The sequence below is a fragment of the Oncorhynchus tshawytscha genome, unplaced genomic scaffold (genome assembly GCF_018296145.1).
Source record: "Oncorhynchus tshawytscha isolate Ot180627B unplaced genomic scaffold, Otsh_v2.0 Un_contig_6452_pilon_pilon, whole genome shotgun sequence".
NCBI classification, from domain to species: domain Eukaryota; kingdom Metazoa; phylum Chordata; class Actinopteri; order Salmoniformes; family Salmonidae; genus Oncorhynchus; species Oncorhynchus tshawytscha.
Genome location: NW_024609467.1, coordinates 123,397 through 143,691, shown reverse-complemented (window position 1 = coordinate 143,691; position 20,295 = coordinate 123,397). Strand labels below are relative to the sequence as shown.

Below are 20,295 nucleotides of genomic sequence, written 5' to 3'. Positions count from 1 at the left end.
CTTAGTGCCTGTTTTAAAAAAAAATCAAAATGTGTGTTTTTTGGGCAGAAATGCCTGGAACATGTGAACTTTCATGTGCCTTAACATCAAACTTGTATGCCATCTATAAATACGAATAAAATTGTTAAATTACGCGCCTACTTGGTTTAGCCACAGAAAAAGTTAGCAACCTTCCCGCTAGCCATGATTGGCTTAGGGGCTGGACATGCCGAGAGATGAGTTTGGATTGGTCTACCATATAGCACACATCTGTCTATTGGACCTGGTCAGTATGTTTAGGTAATCATTTCTAACGCTGCTTTAAAAAAAATATATTGTTTAGTGATACTGCATAAACCTAATGTCAATTTAAAGTACTGTTAGCTAGCTAATGTTAGCAGGCTGGCTCACTAGCTAATATTATGTGTTGGCTCTCCACTTTCTGGAGGACCGAGTTTTGAAATCAGTTGAATTCGAGTATGATAACTAAGGAGATGGAGAAAACACCAGTCTGGATTACATCGTCTAACTAAGGCAACCATGCATGGCATCAGACAGGAGACCCGTCGAACCATGATGTATACTGGTAAGATTTTCAGATATTACAATTTCTAGTTTTGACAGAAAGTGGTTTAATTTCAAGTGTACTTCAACGTTATGTGTATGATCTTATTCTTCTTATCTCAGACACATGCTTGACTAGTTATAGTCATAGAACCTGGTTGGTTAGCTACCTGCAGATTCATGCAGGGTAGTAATGTCATAAGTTGTGATTATGGTCCATTGTTTAGCTAGCTAGCTATCTAGCTACATGTCTTACAAAAACACACCACTTCCGGCGCCGACAGAGATGGCCGCCTCGCTTCGCGTTCCTAGGAAACTATGCAGTTTTTTGTTTTTTTTTTACGTGTTATTTCTTACATTAGTACCCCAGGTCATCTTAGGTTTCATTACATACAGTCGAGAAGAGCTACTGAATATAAGATCAGCGTCAACTCACCATCAGTACGATCAAGAATATGTTTTCGCGACGCGGATCCTGTGTTCTGCCTTACAAACAGGACAACGGAGTGGATTCCATGCAGCGACCCAAAAAAACGACTCCGAAAAAGAGGGAAACGAGGCGGTCTTCTGGTCAGACTCCGGAGACGGGCACACCGTGCACCACTCCCTAGCATTCTTCTTGCCAATGTCCAGTCTCTTGACAACAAGGTTGATGAAATCCGAGCAAGGGTAGCATTCCAGAGGGACATCAGAGACTGTAACGTTCTATGCTTCACGGAAACATGGCTCACTGGAGTGACGCTATCCGAGGCGGTGCAGCCAACGGGTTTCTCCACGCATCGCGCCGACAGAGACAAACATCTTTCTGGTAAGAAGAGGGGCGGGGGCGTATGCCTTATGACTAACGTGACATGGTGTGATGAAAGAAACATACAGGAACTCAAATCCTTCTGTTCACCTGATTTAGAATTCCTCACAATCAAATGTAGACCGCATTATCTACCAAGACAATTCTCTTCGATTATAATCACAGCCGTATATATCCCCCCCCAAGCAGACACATCGATGGCTCTGAACGAACTTTATTTAACTCTCTGCAAACTGGAAACGATTTATCCGGAGGCTGCATTCATTGTAGCTGGGGATTTTAACAAGGCTAATGTGAAAACAAGACTCCCTAAATTTTATCAGCATATCGATTGCACAACCAGGGGTGGAAAGACCTTGGATCATTGTTACTCTAACTTCCGCGACGCAAATAAGGCCCTGCCCCGCCCCCCTTTCGGAAAAGCTGACCACGACTCCATTTTGTTGATCCCTGCCTACAGACAGAAACTAAAACAAGAAGCTCCCACACTGAGGTCTGTTCAACGCTGGTCTGACCAAGCTGACTCCACACTCCAAGACTGCTTCCATCACGTGGACTGGGAGATGTTTTGTATTGCGTCAGACAACAACATTGACGAATACGCTGATTCGGTGTGCAAGTTCATTAGAACGTGCATTGAAGATGTCGTTCCCATAGCAACGATTAAAACATTCCCTAACCAGAAACCGTGGATTGATGGCAGCATTCGTGTGAAACTGAAAGCGCGAACCACTGCTTTTAATCAGGGCAAGGTGTCTGGTGACATGACTGAATACAAACAGTGCAACTATTCCCTCCGCAAGGCTATTAAACAAGCTAAGCGTCAGTACAGAGACAAAGTAGAATCTCAATTCAACAGCTCAGACATAAGAGGCATGTGGCAGGGTCTACAGTCAATCACGGACTACAGGAAGAAATCCAGCCCAGTCACGGACCAGGATGTCTTGCTCCCAGGCAGACTAAATAACTTTTTTGCCCGCTTTGAGGACAATACAGTGCCACTGACACGGCCTGCAATGAAAACATGCGGTCTCTCCTTCACTGCAGCCGAGGTGAGTAAGACATTTAAACGTGTTAACCCTCGCAAGGCTGCAGGCCCAGACGGCATCCCCAGCCGCGCCCTCAGAGCATGCGCAGACCAGCTGGCCGGTGTGTTTACGGACATATTCAATCAATCCCTATACCAGTCTGCTGTTCCCACATGCTTCAAGAGGGCCACCATTGTTCCTGTTCCCAAGAAAGCTAAGGTAACTGAGCTAAACGACTACCGCCCGTAGCACTCACATCCGTCATCATGAAGTGCTTTCAGAGACTAGTCAATGACCATATCACCTCCACCCTACCTGACACCCTAGACCCACTCCAATTTGCTTACCGCCCAAATAGGTCCACAGACGATGCAATCTCAACCACACTGCACACTGCCCTAACCCATCTGGACAAGAGGAATACCTATGTGAGAATGCTGTTCATCGACTACAGCTCGGCATTCAATACCATAGTACCCTCCAAGCTCGTCATCAAGCTCGAGACCCTGGGTCTCGACCCCGCCCTGTGCAACTGGGTACTGGACTTCCTGACGGGCCGCCCCCAGGTGGTGAGGGTAGGCAACAACATCTCCTCCCCGCTGATCCTCAACACTGGGGCCCCACAAGGGTGCGTTCTGAGCCCTCTCCTGTACTCCCTGTTCACCCACGACTGCGTGGCCACGCACGCCTCCAACTCAATCATCAAGTTTGCGGACGACACAACAGTGGTAGGCTTGATTACCAACAACGACGAGACGGCCTACAGGGAGGAGGTGAGGGCCCTCGGAGTGTGGTGTCAGGAAAACAACCTCACACTCAACGTCAACAAAACTAAGGAGATGATTGTGGACTTCAGGAAACAGCAGAGGGAACACCCCCTATCCACATCGATGGAACAGTAGTGGAGAGGGTAGCAAGTTTTAAGTTCCTCGGCATACACATCACAGACAAACTGAATTGGTCCACTCACACAGACAGCATCGTGAAGAAGGCGCAGCAGCGCCTCTTCAACCTCAGGAGGCTGAAGAAATTCGGCTTGTCACCAAAATCACTCACAAACTTCTACAGATGCACAATCGAGAGCATCCTGGCGGGCTGTATCACCGCCTGGTACGGCAACTGCTCCGCCCTCAACCGTAAGGCTCTCCAGTAGGTAGTGAGGTCTGCACAACGCATCACCGGGGGCAAACTACCTGCCCTCCAGGACACCTACACCACCCGATGTTACAGGAAGGCCATAAAGATCATCAAGGACATCAACCACCCGAGCCACTGCCTGTTCACCCCGCTATCATCCAGAAGGCGAGGTCAGTACAGGTGCATCAAAGCTGGGACCGAGAGACTGAAAAACAGCTTCTATCTCAAGGCCATCAGACTGTTAAACAGCTACCACTAACATTGAGTGGCTGCTGCCAACACACTGACACTGACTCAACTCCAGCCACTTTAGTAATGGGAATTGATGGGAAATGATGTAAATATATCACTAGCCACTTTAAACAATGCTACCTTATATAATGTTTACATACCCTACATTATTCATCTCATATGCATACGTATATACTGTACTCTATATCATCGACTGCATCCTTATGTAATACATGTATCACTAGCAACTTTAACTATGCCACTTTGTTTACATACTCATCTCATATGTATATACTGTACTCTATATCAGCTACTGTATCTTGCCTATGCTGCTCAAATCAAATCAAATCAAATTTTATTTATTTGTCACATACACATGGTTAGCAGATGTTAATGCGAGTGTAGCGAAATGCTTGTGCTTCTAGTTCCGACAATGCAGTAATAACGAGCAAGTAATCTAACTAACAATTCCAAAAAAAACTACTGTCATACACAGTGTAAGGGGATAAAGAATATGTACATAAGGATATATGAATGAGTGATGGTACAGAGCAGCATAGGCAAGATACAGTAGATGATATCGAGTACAGTATATACATATGAGATAAGTATGTAAACCAAGTGGCATAGTTAAAGTGGCTAGTGATACATGTATTACATAAGGATGCAGTCGATGATATAGAGTACAGTATCAACGTATGCATATGAGATGAACAATGTAGGGTAAGTAACATTATATAAGGTAGCATTGTTTAAAGTGGCTAGTGATATATTTACATCATTTCCCATCAATTCCCATGATTAAAGTGGCTGGAGTAGAGTCAGTGTCATTGACAGTGTGTTGGCAGTAGCCACTCAATGTTAGTGGTGGCTGTTTAACAGTCTGATGGCCTTGAGATAGAAGCTGTTTTTCAGTCTCTCGGTCCCAGCTTTGATGCACCTGTACTGACCTCGCCTTCTGGATGACAGCGGGGTGAACAGGCAGTGGCTCGGGTGGTTGATGTCCTTGATGATCTTTATGGCCTTCCTGTAGCATCGGGTGGTGTAGGTGTCCTGGAGGGCAGGTAGTTTGCCCCGGTGATGCGTTGTGCAGACCTCACTACCCTCTGGAGAGCCTTACGGTTGAGGGCGGTGCAGTTGCCATACCAGGCGGTGATACAGCCCGCCAGGATGCTCTCGATTGTGCATCTGTAGAAGTTTGTGAGTGCTTTTGGTGACAAGCCGAATTTCTTCAGCCTCCTGAGGTTGAAGAGGCGCTGCTGCGCCTTCCTCACGATGCTGTCTGTGTGAGTGGACCAATTCAGTTTGTCTGTGATGTGTATGCCGAGGAACTTAAAACTTGCTACCCTCTCCACTACTGTTCCATCGATGTGGATGGGGGTGTTCCCTCTGCTGTTTCCTGAAGTCCACAATCATCTCCTTAGTTTTGTTGACGTTGAGTGTGAGGTTATTTTCCTGACACCACACTCCGAGGGCCCTCACCTCCTCCCTGTAGGCCGTCTCGTCGTTGTTGGTAATCAAGCCTACCACTGTTGTGTCGTCCGCAAACTTGATGATTGAGTTGGAGGCGTGCATGGCCACGCAGTCGTGGGTGAACAGGGAGTACAGGAGAGGGCTCAGAACGCACCCTTGTGGGGCCCCAGTGTTGAGGATCAGCGGGGAGGAGATGTTGTTGCCTACCCTCACCACCTGGGGGCGGCCCGTCAGGAAGTCCAGTACCCAGTTGCACAGGGCGGGGTCGAGACCCAGGGTCTCGAGCTTGATGACGAGCTTGGAGGGTACTATGGTGTTGAATGCCGAGCTGTAGTCCATGAACAGCATTCTCACATAGGTATTCCTCTTGTCCAGATGGGTTAGGGCAGTGTGCAGTGTGGTTGAGATTGCATCGTCTGTGGACCTATTTGGGCGGTAAGCAAATTGGAGTGGGTCAAGGGTGTCAGGTAGGGTGGAGGTGATATGGTCCTTGACTAGTCTCTCAAAGCACTTCATGATGACGGATGTGAGTGCTACGGGGCGGTAGTCGTTTAGCTCAGTTACCTTAGCTTTCTTGGGAACAGGAACAATGGTGGCCCTCTTGAAGCATGTGGGAACAGCAGACTGGTATAGGGATTGATTGAATATGTCCGTAAACACACCGGCCAGCTGGTCTGTACCATCACTCATTCATATATCCTTATGTACATATTCTTTATCCCCTTACACTGTGTATAAGACAGTAGTTTTGGAATTGTTAGTTAGATTACTTATTGGTTATTACTGCATTGTCGGAACTAGAAGCACAAGCATTTCGCTACACTCGCATTAACATCTGCTAACCATGTGTATGTGACAAATAAAATTTGATTTGATTTGACAAAGGATTTTCATTTCAAGTTAAAGTGTACTGTTAGCTAGCTAGCTAAAAAAAAGCAAGTCCAAAAAGCAAGTCCTGCAGGCTCTAGTTTTATCTTGATTATTGTCCAGTTGTGTGGTCCAGTTCTGCAAGGAAAGACCTAGCTCTTCATTGTAATCAGAGGGCTAATATTAACACTATGCATGCCAGTCTCTCTTGGCTAAGAGTTGAGGAGAGACTGACTGTGTCACTTTTTGTTTTTATAAGAAACATTCATGTGTTGAAAATCCCAAATTGTTTGCATAGTCAACTTACACACAGCTCTGACACACACACTTATCCCTTGAAAATAAAAGAGACCCGCACACTCTAGGAGCTCAGATGCAATAATTTAATTTGCACACACTTATCCCACCAGACATGCCACCAGGGGTCTTTTCATAGTCCACAAATCCAGAACAAATTCCAGAAAGTGTACAGTATTATATAGAGCCCTTATTGCATGGAACTCAGTTCCATCTAATATTGCTCAAATAAACATCAAACCTGTTTTCAAAAAACAGATAAAGCAACACCTCACGGCACAACGCCTCTCCCCCTATTAGACAGTTTGTGCCTGTGTATTGATATGCAGGCTGTGTGTGCCTTAAAAAAAATCATAATAATAATTGTAGTTCTGTCCTTGAAATCTTCTTGTCTATTAATGTTCTGTATTATGTTTCATGTTTTGTGTGGACCCCAGGAAGAGTAGCTGCTGCTTTTGCTACAGCTAATGGGGATCCTAATAAAATACCAAATACTAAAATCAAAACAATATGAGGACAAACCAAAAATGTTTTGTGATCGGAGCTAGTGAACTAATCTAACAGATTTCTGCCATGTCTGAGAGCATACAGCGACTTCAGAAAGTATTCACACCTGTGTTACAGCCTCAAAACGGATTTAACATATTTTTTTCCCTACAATTATACACACAATACCCCATTTATCTCAATCTCGTCATTCAAAGCCTCAGTCATGGACACTCTTACTGACAGTTGTGGCTGTTTTGCGAGATGTATTGTTGTCTCTACCTTCCTGCCCTTTGTGCTGTTGTCTGGGCCCAATAATGTTTGTACCATGTTTTGTCCTCCTACCATGTTGTGCTGCCGCTGTGTTGTCATGTTGTGTTGCTACCATGTTGTGTCGTCATGTGTTGCTGCCTTGCTATGTTGTTGTCTTTATAGGTCTCTTTTTATGTGGTGTTGTGTTGTCTCTTGCCGTGATGTGTGTTTTGTCCTATATTTTTATTTGATTTATTTTTTATCCCAGCCCCCGTCCCCGCAGGAGGCTTTTGCCTTTTGGTAGGCCGTCATTGTAAATAACAATTTGTTCTTAACTGACTTGCCTAGTTAAATAAAGGTTAAATACAATAAAATTTAAATAATGACAAAGTGAAAACATGTTTTTAGACATTTTTGCTAATTCATTTTAAATTAAATGTCATTCCTTTACATAAGTATTTACACCCCTGAGCTGTGAGTCTTTCAGGGAAAGTCTCTAAGAGCTTTTCACACTTGGATTGTACAACATTTGCACCTTATTCTTTTTTAAATTATTCAAGCTCTGTCAAGTTGATTGTTGATCATTGCTAGGCAGCCATTTGCATGTCTTGCCATAGATTTTCAAGCCAATTTAATTAAAAACTGTAACTATGCCACTCAGGAACATTCACTGTCTTCTTGGTATTTAACTGCAGCATAGATTTGGCCTTGTGTTTTAGGTTATTATCCTGCTGAAAGGGGAGTTCATTTTCCAGTGTCTGGTGGAAAAAAAACTGAACCAGGTTTTCCTCTAGGATTTTGTCTGTGCTTAGCTCCATTCCATTTCATTTTATCCTCAAAAACTCCCCAGTACTTAACGATTACAAGCATACCCATAACAGAATGCAGCCACAACTATGCTTGAAAATATGGAGCGTGGTAGTCATGTGTTTTATTGGATTTTCCCCATACATAAAACTTTGTATTCAGGACAAAAACATCATTTGCTTTGCAACATTTTTTGAAGTATTACTTTAGTGCCTTATTGCAAACAGGATGCATGTTTTGGAATATTTGCATTCTGTACAGGTTTCCTCTTTTACACTGTCAATTGGGTTAGTATTGTGGAGTAACTACAATGTTGTTGATCCACCCTCAGCTTTCTCCTATCACAGCCATTCAACTCTGTAACTGTTTTAATCCTTAAAAACCTCTCTGGGATAGGGTCTAGTTTCTTGAATTTCCGCAGGTAAACTGCCTGTTACTCAGGCCCAGAAGCTAGGATATGCAAATAATTGGTAGCATTGATAGAAAAAACTTTGAAGTTTCTAAAACTGTTAAAATAATGTATGTGAGTATAACAGAATTGATATGGCAGGAAAAGAATCAGAAGAAAATCCAACCTAAACAAAAAAAATTGGAGCTCCCAGGCTCTGTCAATGCAAAGCTATTGCTCATATATACACTGCTCAAAAAAATAAAGGGAACACTTAAACAACACAATGTAACTCCAAGTCAATCACACTTCTGTGAAATCAAACTGTCCACTTAGGAAGCAACACTGCTTGACAATAAATTTCACATGCTGTTGTGCAAATGGAATAGACAACAGGTGGAAATTATAGGCAATTAGCAAGACCCCCCAATAAAGGAGTGGTTCTGCAGGTGATATCCACAGACCACTTCTCAGTTCCAATGCTTCCTGGCTGATGTTTTGGTCACTTTTGAATGCTGGCGGTGCTTTCACTCTAGTGGTAGCATGAGACGGAGTCTACAACCCACACAAGTGGCTCAGGTAGTGCAGCTCATCCAGGATGGCACATCATTGCGAGCTGTGGCAAGAAGGTTTTCTGTGTCTGTCAGCGTAGTGTCCAGAGCATGGAGGCGCTACCAGGAGACAGGCCAGTACATTAGGAGACGTGGAGGAGGCCGTAGGAGGGCAACAAGCAAGTAGTAGGACCGCTACCTCCGCCTTTGTGCAAGGAGGAGCAGGAGGAGCACTGCCAGAGCCCTGCAAAATAACCTCCAGCAGGCCACAAATGTGCATGTGTTTGCTCAAACGGTCAGAAACAGACTCCATGAGGGTGGTATGAGGGCCCGACGTCCATAGGTGGGGGTTGTGCTTACAGCCCAACACCGTGCTGGATGTTTGGCATTTGCTAGAGAACACCAAGATTGGCAAATTCGCCACTGGCGCCCTGTGCTCTTCACAGATGAAAGCAGGTTCACACTGAGCACATGTGACAGACGTGACAGTCTGGAGACGCCGTGGAGAACGTTCTGCTGCCTGCGACATCCTCCAGCATGACCGGTTTGGCGATGGGTTAGTCATGGTGTGGGGTGGCATTTCTTTGGGGGGCCGCACAGCCCTCCATGTGCTCGCCAGAGGTAGCCTGACTGCCATTAGGTACCGAGATGAGATCCTCAGACCCCTTGTGAGACCATATGCTGGTGCGGTTGGCCCTGGGTTCCTCCTAATGCAAGACAATGCTAGACCTCATGTGGCTGGAGTGTGTCAGCAGTTCCTGCAAGAGGAAGGCATTGATGCTATGGACTGGCCCGCCAGTTCCCCAGACCTGAATCCAATTGAGCACATCTGGGACATCATGTCTCGCTCCATCCACCAACGCCACATTGCACCACAGACTGTCCAGGAGTTAGCGGATGCTTTAGTCCAGGTCTGGGAGGAGATCCCTCAGGAGACCATCCGCCACCTCATCAGGAGCATGCCCAGGCGTTGTAGGGAGGTCATACAGGCACGTGGAGGCCACACACTCTACTGAGCCTCATTTTGACTTGTTTCAAGGACATTACATCAAATTTGGATCAGCCTGTAGTGTGGTTTTCCACTTTAATTTTGAGTGTGACTCCAAATCCAGACCTCCATGGGTTGATACATTTGATTTCCATTGATAATCTTTGTGTGATTTTGTTGTCAGCACATTCAACTATGTAAAGAAGATCTAGGATGTGTTATTTTAGTGTTCCCTTTATTTTTTTGAGCAGTGTATTTCCATCTCCCAGATTGCAGTACCTATGGCTTCCACTAAATGTCAGTCTTTATACAAGGTTTCAGGCTTGTTTCTTGAAATATGAACAAGTAATTTGAGTTTTTCTGAAGGTAACTCCCTAAGAAAAGTAGTCTTTCAGGGTGCGTGAATGAGGGTGTGCTCTTCGTTATTTTCCTTTCCTATTGAACATACTACTTTCCGTGTTAAATATTATAGTTTATTTACATTTTAGAGTACCTGAGGATAAATTAGAAATGTTGTTTGACTTGTTTGGACAAAGTTTACCGTAGCTTTTTGGATTCCTTTGTTTGCATGTTGAACAAGTGGATTACTGAAATCAATAGCACCAACTAAAAATACTTTTTTTGGGGAAAAAAGGACTTAATAGAACAAAACAACCATTCATTGTGTAGCTGGGACCCTTGGGATTGCAAACAGAGGAAGATCTTCAAAAGGTAAGTGATTTATTTAATAGCTATTTGTGATTTTGTGAAGCCTGTGGTGGTTGAAAAATATTTTGTGGGGCGCCGTCCTCAGACAATCACATGGTACGCTTTCGCCGTAAAGCCTTTTTGAAATCTGACAACACAGTTGGATTAACAAGAAGTTAAGCTTTTAAATGATATAAGACACCTGTATGTTCATGAATGTTTAATTTTACGAATATTTATTTGAATTGCGCACCCTCCAATTTCACCGGTAGCGGGACGCCTATCCCTATTAAGAGTCTAGCATTACTGCTATTAGCCCATAGAAGCGCATTGATTAACTAATTCATACATGGAAAAAGTTCAATAAATAAAGGAAGTTTATTTTAATGTCTGTCCTATATCTGAGAGATACAGTGCATTTGGAAAGTATTCAGACTTTTTCAACAAAGTACTGAGTAAAAGGTCTGAATACTTATGTAAATGTGATCAGTTTTTATTTTTTATGAATCTGTAAAAATGTTTAAAAACCTGTTTTCACTTTGTCATTATGGGGTATTCTGATGTCATTATGGGGTATTGTGATGTCATTATGGGGTATTGAGTGAAGATTGATGAGGAAAAAACAAACTTAATCCATTTTAGAATAAGGTTGTAAAGTAACAAAATGTGGAAAAAGGGAAGGGCTCTGAATACTTTCCAAATGCAATGTATAAGAAATATCAATAATTAATTATTTTATTTAACAAGAAAAAAAATATTAAAAAATTGCACTAAACCTCTTCCATATACAGCTTCCTGATATTGAGTTGCACCCCATTCTGCCCTCAGACCTTACAGATAAATTGTATGTGTGGGGTACAGAGATGAGGTAGTAATTTTAAAAAATCAAGGTAAACACTATTATTGAACATGGAATGAGTCCATGCAACTTATTATGTAATTTGTTAAGCACATTTTTACTCCTGAACATATTTAGGCTTGCCATAACAAAGGGGTTGAATACTTATTGACTCAGCTTTTCATTTTTAATTAACTTGTAAAAATGTCTAAAAACATAATTCCACTTTATAATTCTAATGGGTGTGAATACTTTCTTTGGGCACTAGATGTTAATAAACGAGAGACAGTGGACAGACACACACCTACCTGTGTGTAACACCAGCTCTCTGCCACAGGTCCAGTAGACATGTCCCCTGGTGGAGGAGGGGTAGGAACCCGTGACATGGCCAGCTTCCCCCTCAGCAGCAGCTTTAACACTTAACCTTTCCTACAGGGGAGCAGAGGAGCGGTTAAGACTAATAAACAACCTTCTAAACCTAAACATCAGACTGGGACTGGGCCATCAGCACTCCATTACCACATCAGATGACAAGTCATAACATTCTACTGAAACCAGGTTAGAGGTTAAGGAACAGGGTTTGAAGAGGTGAAGGGGAGAGAGATGGGGAAGAGGAGAGAGAGAGAAGGGGGAAGGGGAGAGAGCGGGGAGAGAACGATAGAAAGAGAGGGGAAGGGGTGAGAGAGCGAGAAGGGGGAAAGGGGAGAGAGAGGGGGAAGGGAAGAGAGAGGGGAAGGGGAGAGAGATCGAGAGAGAGGGGGAAGGGGAGAGATCGAGAGATGGGGGAGGGGAGAGAGAGAGGGGGAAGGGAAGAGAAAGGGGAGAGAGACCGAGACAGAGACAGAGACCGAGACAGAGAGACAGACAGACAGACAGAGAGACAGAGAGACAGACAGACAGACAGAGAGACAGAGAGACAGACAGAGAGAGAGAGAGAGAGAGAGAGAGAGAAGGGGAGCAAAATCCCAATCTACTTGAAAGGAGCAAAAATCAACCATGAGGCATCGAAGCCAAACAGTTAAGAAATGATATAGATGGAAGGTGTAGAAACCAAGAACAAATAGAATCCCTACGACAAAACTTCCTGGACAAAATGTTTTCCTGCAATAGTGAAGGTGTAAACTTAGCAGTAAAATACATTTGTATTTCATATACCTTTGACTGTTTGATGTTCTTATAGGCACTTTAGTATTGCCAGTGTAACAGTATAGCTTCCGTCCCTCTCCTCGCTCCTCCCTGGGCTCGAACCAGGAACACAACGACAACAGCCACCCTCGAAGCAGTGTTACCCATGCAGAGCAAGGGGAACAACCACTCCAAGTCTCAGAGCGAGTGACGTTTGAAACGCTATTAGCGCGTACCCCGCTAACTAGCTAGCCATTTCACATCGGTTAAACAAGCCTAATCTCGGGAGTTGATAGGCTTGAAGTCATAAACATAGACTTAGTTATAACATAATAACACACAGCAATACAAGCCTTAGGTCATTAATATGGTCGAATCCGGAAACTATCATCTCGAAAACAAGATGTTTATTCTTTCAGTGAAATACGGAACCGTTCTGTATTTTATCTAAGGGGTGGCATCCATTAGTCTAAATATTCCTGTTACATTGCACAACCTTCAATGTTATGTCATAATTACGTACAATTCTGGCAAATTAAGCGGCCCAAACTGTTAAATATACACTGACTCTGCGTGCAATGAATGCAAGAGAAGTGACACAATTTCACCTGGTTAATATTGCCTGCTAAACTGGATTTATTTTAGCTAAATATGCAGGTTTAAAAATATATACTTCTGTGTATTGATTTTAAGAAAGGCATTGATGTTCATGGTTAGGTACACATTGGAGCAACGATACGCACCACATCGATTATATGCAACGCAGGACATGCTAGATAAATTAGTAATATCATCAACCATGTGTAGTTAACTAGTGATTATGATTGATTGATTGATTGTTTTTTATAAGATAAGTTTAATGCTAGCTAGCAACTTACCTTGGCTTACTGCATTCGCGTAACAGGTAGTCTCCTCGTGGAGTGCAATGAGAGGCAGGTGGTTAGAGCGTTGGACTAGTTAACTGTAAGGTTGCAAGATTGATTCCCCCGAGCTGACAAGGTGAAAATCTGTCGTTCTGCCCCTGAACGAGGCAGTTAACCCACCGTTCCTAGGCCGACATTGAAAATGAGAATGTCTTCTTAACTTACTTACCTAGTTAACCTCTTAAAAGGATAGTCCTCTTAAAAGGACTTTTGGATAAATAGCGTGCACAATTTCAACTTCCTGATACTCATGCCAGGAATATATTATATGCATAAGATTAGTAGGTGTGGATAGAAAACACTGAAGTTTCTAAAACTGGTTCAATCATGTCTGTGACTATAACAGAACTTATGTAGCAGGCAAAACCCAGAGGAAAAACTGTTCAGAATTATTTTTATTTTTTTCCTCTGACCGTTCCCCCAGTTGTCTTTGCCAAGGGAAATTTGATAGCGACCATTTTACAGTTCCTACGACTTCCACAGGATGTCACCAGTCTTTGGAATTGGGTTGAAGTTAATCATTGGTGAAACGAAGAAGAGGCACATCCTGGAACAACGTTACACTGTTGATAGTTACGCAAGAGGGAAAAAGGTGCATGGTTTGTTTACTTTCTCTATCGAATACAGATTGCCCCGTCTACAATTTGATCGATTATTAACGTTTAAAAATACCTTAAGTTGTATTCCAAAAATAGTTTTAAATATTTTGGCAAAGTTTATAGGCAACTTTTGAAATGTTTTGTAGTGACGTTGTGTTTTGGAAAGCTATTTTTTTCCGGATCAAACCTGCTTTATAAATTGACATTTTGGGTATACATGGACGGAATTAATCGAAAAAAAGGACCAATTGACATATTGGAGTGCCAACAAAGAAGCTCGTCAAAGGTAATGCATGTTTTATATTTTATTTCAGCGTTTTGTGTAGCGCCGGCAACGCTAATTCTTTTGTTTACAACTCGTTCAGGTGTTTCGGGGGGTGCATGCTATCAGATAATAGCTTCTCATGCTTTCGCCGAAAAGCATTTTTTTAAATCTGACATGTTGGCTGGATTCACAACGAGTGTAGCTTTAATTGAGTACCCTGCGTGTGTGATTTAATGAAAGTTTGAGTTTTATTTGAATTTGGCGCTATGCATTTCCCGAGGCTATTGGCCATTTGAGACGCTAGCGTCTCCCCTATCCATAAAGGAGTAAAAATAAATAACAATACTTTTTTTAAATCTGCCAAATCTGTGTCCAAAAATACTGATTTCCGATTGTTATGAAAACTTGAAATCGGAATGGGTCGAAATGGGTCTGTGGTAAAACGACCACCCCTCATCACTGTCAAACGCTCCCTAAAACACTTCAGCAAGCAGGGCTTTCTAATCGACCTGGCCCGGGTATCCTGGAAGGATATTGACCTAATTCCATCAGTAGAAGATGCCTGGTTATTCTTTTAAAGTGCTTTCCTCCCCATCTTAAATAAGCATGCCCCGTTCAAAAAAGGTCTAACTAAGAACAGATATAGTCCTTGGTTCACTCCAGACTTGACTGCCCTTGACCAGCATAAAAACATTCTCTGGCCTACTGCATTAGCATCAAATAGCCCCCGCGATATGCAATTTTCAGGGAAGTTAGGAACCGGAAAGCAAAGGCTAACTTTCTCAAACAGAAATTACTTCTCAGATAGAGTTCAGTGTGTCAAATCGGAGGGCCTGTTGTCCGGAGCTCTTTAAGTCTCTATGGAGGTGCCACAGGGTTCAATTCTCAGGCCGACTCTCTTTTCTGTATACATCAATGATGTCGCTCTTGCTGCTGTTGATTCTCTGATCCACCTATACGCAGACGACACCATTCTGTATACTTCTGGCCCTTCTTTGGACACTGTGTTAACAGACCTCCAAATGAGCTTCAATGCCATACAACACTCCTTCCGTGGCCTCCAACTGCTCTTAAACGCAAGTAAAACTAAATGCATGCTCTTCAACTGATCGCTGCCAAGACCCGCACACCCGTCTAGCATCACTTCTCTGACTTAGAATATGTGGACAACTACAAATACCTAGGTGTCTGGTTAGACTGTAAACTCTCCTTCCAGACTCACAATAAGCATCTCCCATCCCAAATTCAATCTAGAATCGACATCCTATTTCGCAACAAAGCATCCTTCACTCATGCTGCCAAACATACCCTCGTAAAACTGACTATCCTACCGATCCTTGACTTCGGCGATGCCATTTACAAAATACCCTCCAACACTACTCAGCAAATTGGATGTAGTCTATCACAGAGCCATCTGTTTTGTCACCAAAGCCCCATATACTACCCACCACTGTGACCTGTATGCTCTCATTGGCTAGCTCTCGCTTCATATTCGTCGCCAAACCCACTGGCTCCAGGTCATCTACAAGTCCATGCTAGGTAAAGCTCCGCCTTATCTCAGTTCACTGGTCACGATAACAACACCCACCCGTAGCATGCGCTCCAGCAGGTATATTTCACTGGTCATCCCCAAAGCCAACTCCTCGTTTGGCCGCCTTTCCTTCCAGTTCTCTGCTGCCATTGACTGGAACGAATTATGAGACTCCAGCTTCAGTGATTTTTACATCTCCCTCACTAACTTCAAGCATCAGCTGTCAGAGCAGCTTACTGATCATTGAACCTGTACACATACCATCTGTAAATAGCCTATCCAACTACCTCATTTTTTTTTTTTTGCTCCTTCGCATTTCAGTATCTCTTCTTACACATTCATCTTCTGCACATCTATCACTCCAGTGTTAATTGCTAAATTGTAATTATTTCACCACTACGGCTTTTTATTGCTGTACCTCCCAAATCTTACTACATTTGCACACACTATATATAGATTTTTCTATTGTGTTATAGTCTGTACATTTGTTTATGTGTAACTCTGTGTTGTTTGTGTCGCACTGCTTTGCTTTATCTTGGCCAGGTCGCAGTTGTAAATGAGTACTTGTTCTCAACTGGCCTAACTGGTTGAATAAAGGTGAAATAAAATAAAATAAAAAGAGAGACCTAGACAACAACATAGCAAGGCAGCACAACATGACAACACAGCATGGTAGCAGCACAACATGGCAGCAGCACAAAACATGGTACAAACATTATTGGGCCCAGACAGCAGCACAAAGGGAAAGAAGGTAGAGACAACAATACATCACGCAAAACAGCCACAACTGTTAGTAAGAGTGTCCATGATTGAGTCTTTGACTGAAGAGATTGAGATAAAATCGTCAAGTTTGAGTGTTTGTTGCAGCTCGTTCCAGTCACTAGCTGGAGCGAACTGAAAAGAGGTGCGACCCAGAGATGTGTGTGCTTTGGGGACCTTTAACAGAATGTGACTGGCAGAACGGGTGTTGTATGTGGAGGATGAGGGCTGCAGTAGATATCTCAGATAGGGGGGAGTGAGGCTTAAGAGGGTTATATAAATAAGCATCAACCAGTGGGTCTTGCGACGGGTATACAGATATGAGGAGTACAGTGATGTGTCCTATAAGGAACATTGGTGTCAAATCTGATGGCCGAATGGTAAAGAACATCTAGCCATTCGGGGCGGCAGGGTAGCCTAGTGGTTAAAGCGTTGGACTAGTAACTGAAAGGTTGCAAGTTCTAATCCCCGAGCTGACAAGGTACAAATCTGTCGTTCTGCTCCTGAACAGGCAGTTAACCCACTGTTCCTAGGCCGTCATTGAAAATAAGAATTTGTTCTTTAACTGACTTGCCTAGTTAAATAAAAGGTAAAAAAATAAAAAAATAAATATTTTTAAAATCCTTACCTTAACACCTACATTTCTATCAACATGTTAAATGTGCAACCAGAGGGAAAAAAATGTGAGATCACCTGTACTTCACATACAGAGACGCGTACAAGGCTCTCCCTCACCCTCCATTTAGTAAATCCGACCACAACTCTATCCTCATGATTCCTGCTTACAAGAAAAAATTAAAGCAGGAAGCACCAGTGACTCAGTCTACAAAAAAGTGGTCAGATGAAGCAGATGCTAAACTACAGGACCGTTTTGCTATCACAGACTGGAACATGTTCCGGAATTCTTCCGATGGCATTGAGGAAGGAGTACACCACATCAGTCACTGGCTTTATCAATGAGTGCATCGAGGACGTCGTACCCACAGTGACTGTACGTACATACCCCAACCAGAAGACATGGATTAACAGGCAACATTTGCACTGAGCTAAAGGGAGAGCTGCAGCTTTTGAGGTGCAGGACTCTAACCCGGAAGCTTACAAGAAATCCTGCTATGCCCTGCGACGAACCATCAAACAGGCAAAGCGTCAATACAGGGCTAAGATTGAATCATACTACACTGGCTCGCTTCGACGCTCGCCTTATGTGGCAGGGCTCGCAAACTATTACAGACTACAAAGGGAAGCACAGCCGCGATCTGCCCAGTGACACGAGCCTGCCAGACGAGCTAAATCACTTCTATGCTTGCTTTGAGGCAAGCAACACTGAGGCATGCATGAGAGCATCAGCTGCTCCGGACGACTGTGTGATCACGCTCTCCGTAGCCGACGTGAGTAAGACCTTTAAACAGGTGAACATACACAAGGCTGCGGGGCCAGACGGATTACCAGGACGTGTACTCCGGGGATGTGCTGACCAACTGGCAGGTGTCTTCACTGACATTTTCAACATGTCCATGATTGAGTCTGTAATACCAAATATTTCAAGCAGACCACCATAGTCCCTGTGCCCAAGAACACAAAGGCAACCTGCCTAACTGACAACAGACCCGTAGCCCTCACATCCGTAGCCATGAAGTGCTTTGAAAAGTTGGTAATGGCTCACATCAACACCATTATCCCAGAAACCCTAGACCCACTCCAATTTGCATTCCGCCCAAACAGATCCATAGATGATGCAATCTCTATTGCACTCCACACTGCCCTTTATCCACCTGGACAAAAGGAACACTTATGTGAGAATGCTATTCATTGACTACATCTCAAGAGTTCAACACCATAGTACCCTCACAGCTCATCACTAAGCTAAGGATCCTGGGACTAAACACCTCACTCTGCAACTGGATCCTGAACTTCCTGACGGGCCTCCCCCAGGTGGTGAGCATAGGTAGCAACACGTGCCATGCTGATCCTCAACACCGGAGCTCCCCTGGGGTGCGCGCTCAGTCCCCTCCTGTACTCCCTGTTAACCCACGACTGCATGGCCAAGCACGACTCCAACACCATCATTAAGTTTGCAGACGACACAACAGTGGTAGGCCTGATCACCGACCATGATGAGACAGCCTATAGGGACGAGGTAAGAGACCTGGCCGGGTGGTGCCAGAATAACAACATATCCCTCAACGTAACCAAGACTAAGGAGATGATTGTGTACTACAGGAAAAGGAGGACTGAGCACGCCCCCATTCTCATCGACAGGGCTGTAGTGGAGCAGGTTGAGAGCTTCAAGTTCCTTGGTGTCCACAACAACACGAAACTAGAATGGTTTAAACACACCAAGACAATCTTGAAGAGGGCATGACAAGCCTATTCCCCCTCAGGAAACTAAAAAGATTTGGCATGGGTCCTGAGATCGTCAAAAGGTTCTACTGCTGCAACATTGAGAGCATGACTGACTGGTTGCATCACTGCCTGGTACGGCAATTGCTCGGCCTCTGACCACACGGTACTACAGAGGGTAGTGTGTACGGCTAGGTACATCACTGGGGCTAAGCTGCCTGCCATCCAGGAATTTTACACCAGGAGGTGTCAGAGGAAAGCCCTAAAAATTGTCGAAGACCCCAGCCATCCCAGTCATAGACTGTTCTCTCTACTACCGCATGGCAAGCGGTACCGTAGTGCCAAGTCTAGGACAAAAAGGCTTCTCAACTATTTTTACCCCCAAGCCATGAGACTCCTGATCAGGTAATCAAATGGCTACCTGGACTATTTGCATTGTGTGACCCCCCACCCCCTCTTTTTACGCTGCTGCTACTCTCTGTTTATCATATATGCATAGTCATTTTAACTATACATTCATGTACATACTACCTCAATTGGGCCGACCAACCAGTGCTCCCGCACATTGGCTAACCGGGCTATCTGCATTGTGTCCCGCCCACCACCACCCGCCAACCCCTTTTTACGCTACTGCTACTCTCTGTTCATCATATATGCACAGTCACTTTAATCATATCTACATGTACATACCTCAATCAGCCTGACTAACCGGTGTCTGTATGTAGCCTCGCTACTGTATATAGCCTCGCTACTGTATATAGCCTCGCTACTGTATATAGCCTCGCTACTGTATATAGCCTGTCTTTTTACTGTTGTTTTATTTCTTTATTTGCCTATTGTTCAAATAATACCTTTTTTGCACTATTGGTTAGAGCCTGTAAGTAAGCATATCACTGTAACGTCTACGTCTGTTGTATTCGGCGCACGTGACAAATAAACGTTGATTTGATTTAAATTACGTCTCTGTAATCTAGTATGGGTAAAATGTTTATCTGAATCAGGGTTAGTTGGCAGCTGGGATGAAAGAGGAGTGATCACGATAGAGGAAACCAAGTCTAGACTTAATTTTAGCCTGCAGCTTTGATATGTGCTGAGAGAAGGACAGTGTATTGTCTAGCCATACTCCCTAGTACTTGTATGAGGTGACTACCTCAAGCTCTAAACCCTCAGAGGTAGTAATTAGATCTGTGGAGAGGGGCATTCTTCTTACCAAACCACATGAACTTTGTTTTGGAGGTGTTCAGAACAAGGTTAAGGGCAGAGAAAGCTTGTTGGACACTAAGAAAGCTTTGTTGTAGAGCATTTAACTCAAAATCCAGGGAGGGGCCAGCTGACTATAAATCACATTTATTTATATAGCCCTTCTTACATC

At 43.7% G+C, this 20,295-nt stretch overlaps 1 protein-coding gene across 2 annotated transcripts in view; it reads right to left on the bottom strand.

The window, feature by feature from the left end:
• LOC112235449 (speckle-type POZ protein-like A) overlaps positions 1–20,295 on the bottom strand; it is a 58,097-nt gene that overhangs the window by 13,443 nt on the left and 24,359 nt on the right. Inside the window, exon 2 of one of the 2 annotated variants that reach the window (XM_024403907.2) lies at positions 11,690–11,810. In XM_024403907.2, the coding sequence (XP_024259675.2) occupies positions 11,690–11,767 (78 nt within the window). In that variant the 5' untranslated portion in view covers positions 11,768–11,810. Of the gene's footprint in view, positions 1–11,685; positions 11,813–20,295 lie in introns of those variants that run through there. The other variant, XM_042315449.1, reaches the window with a different exon arrangement.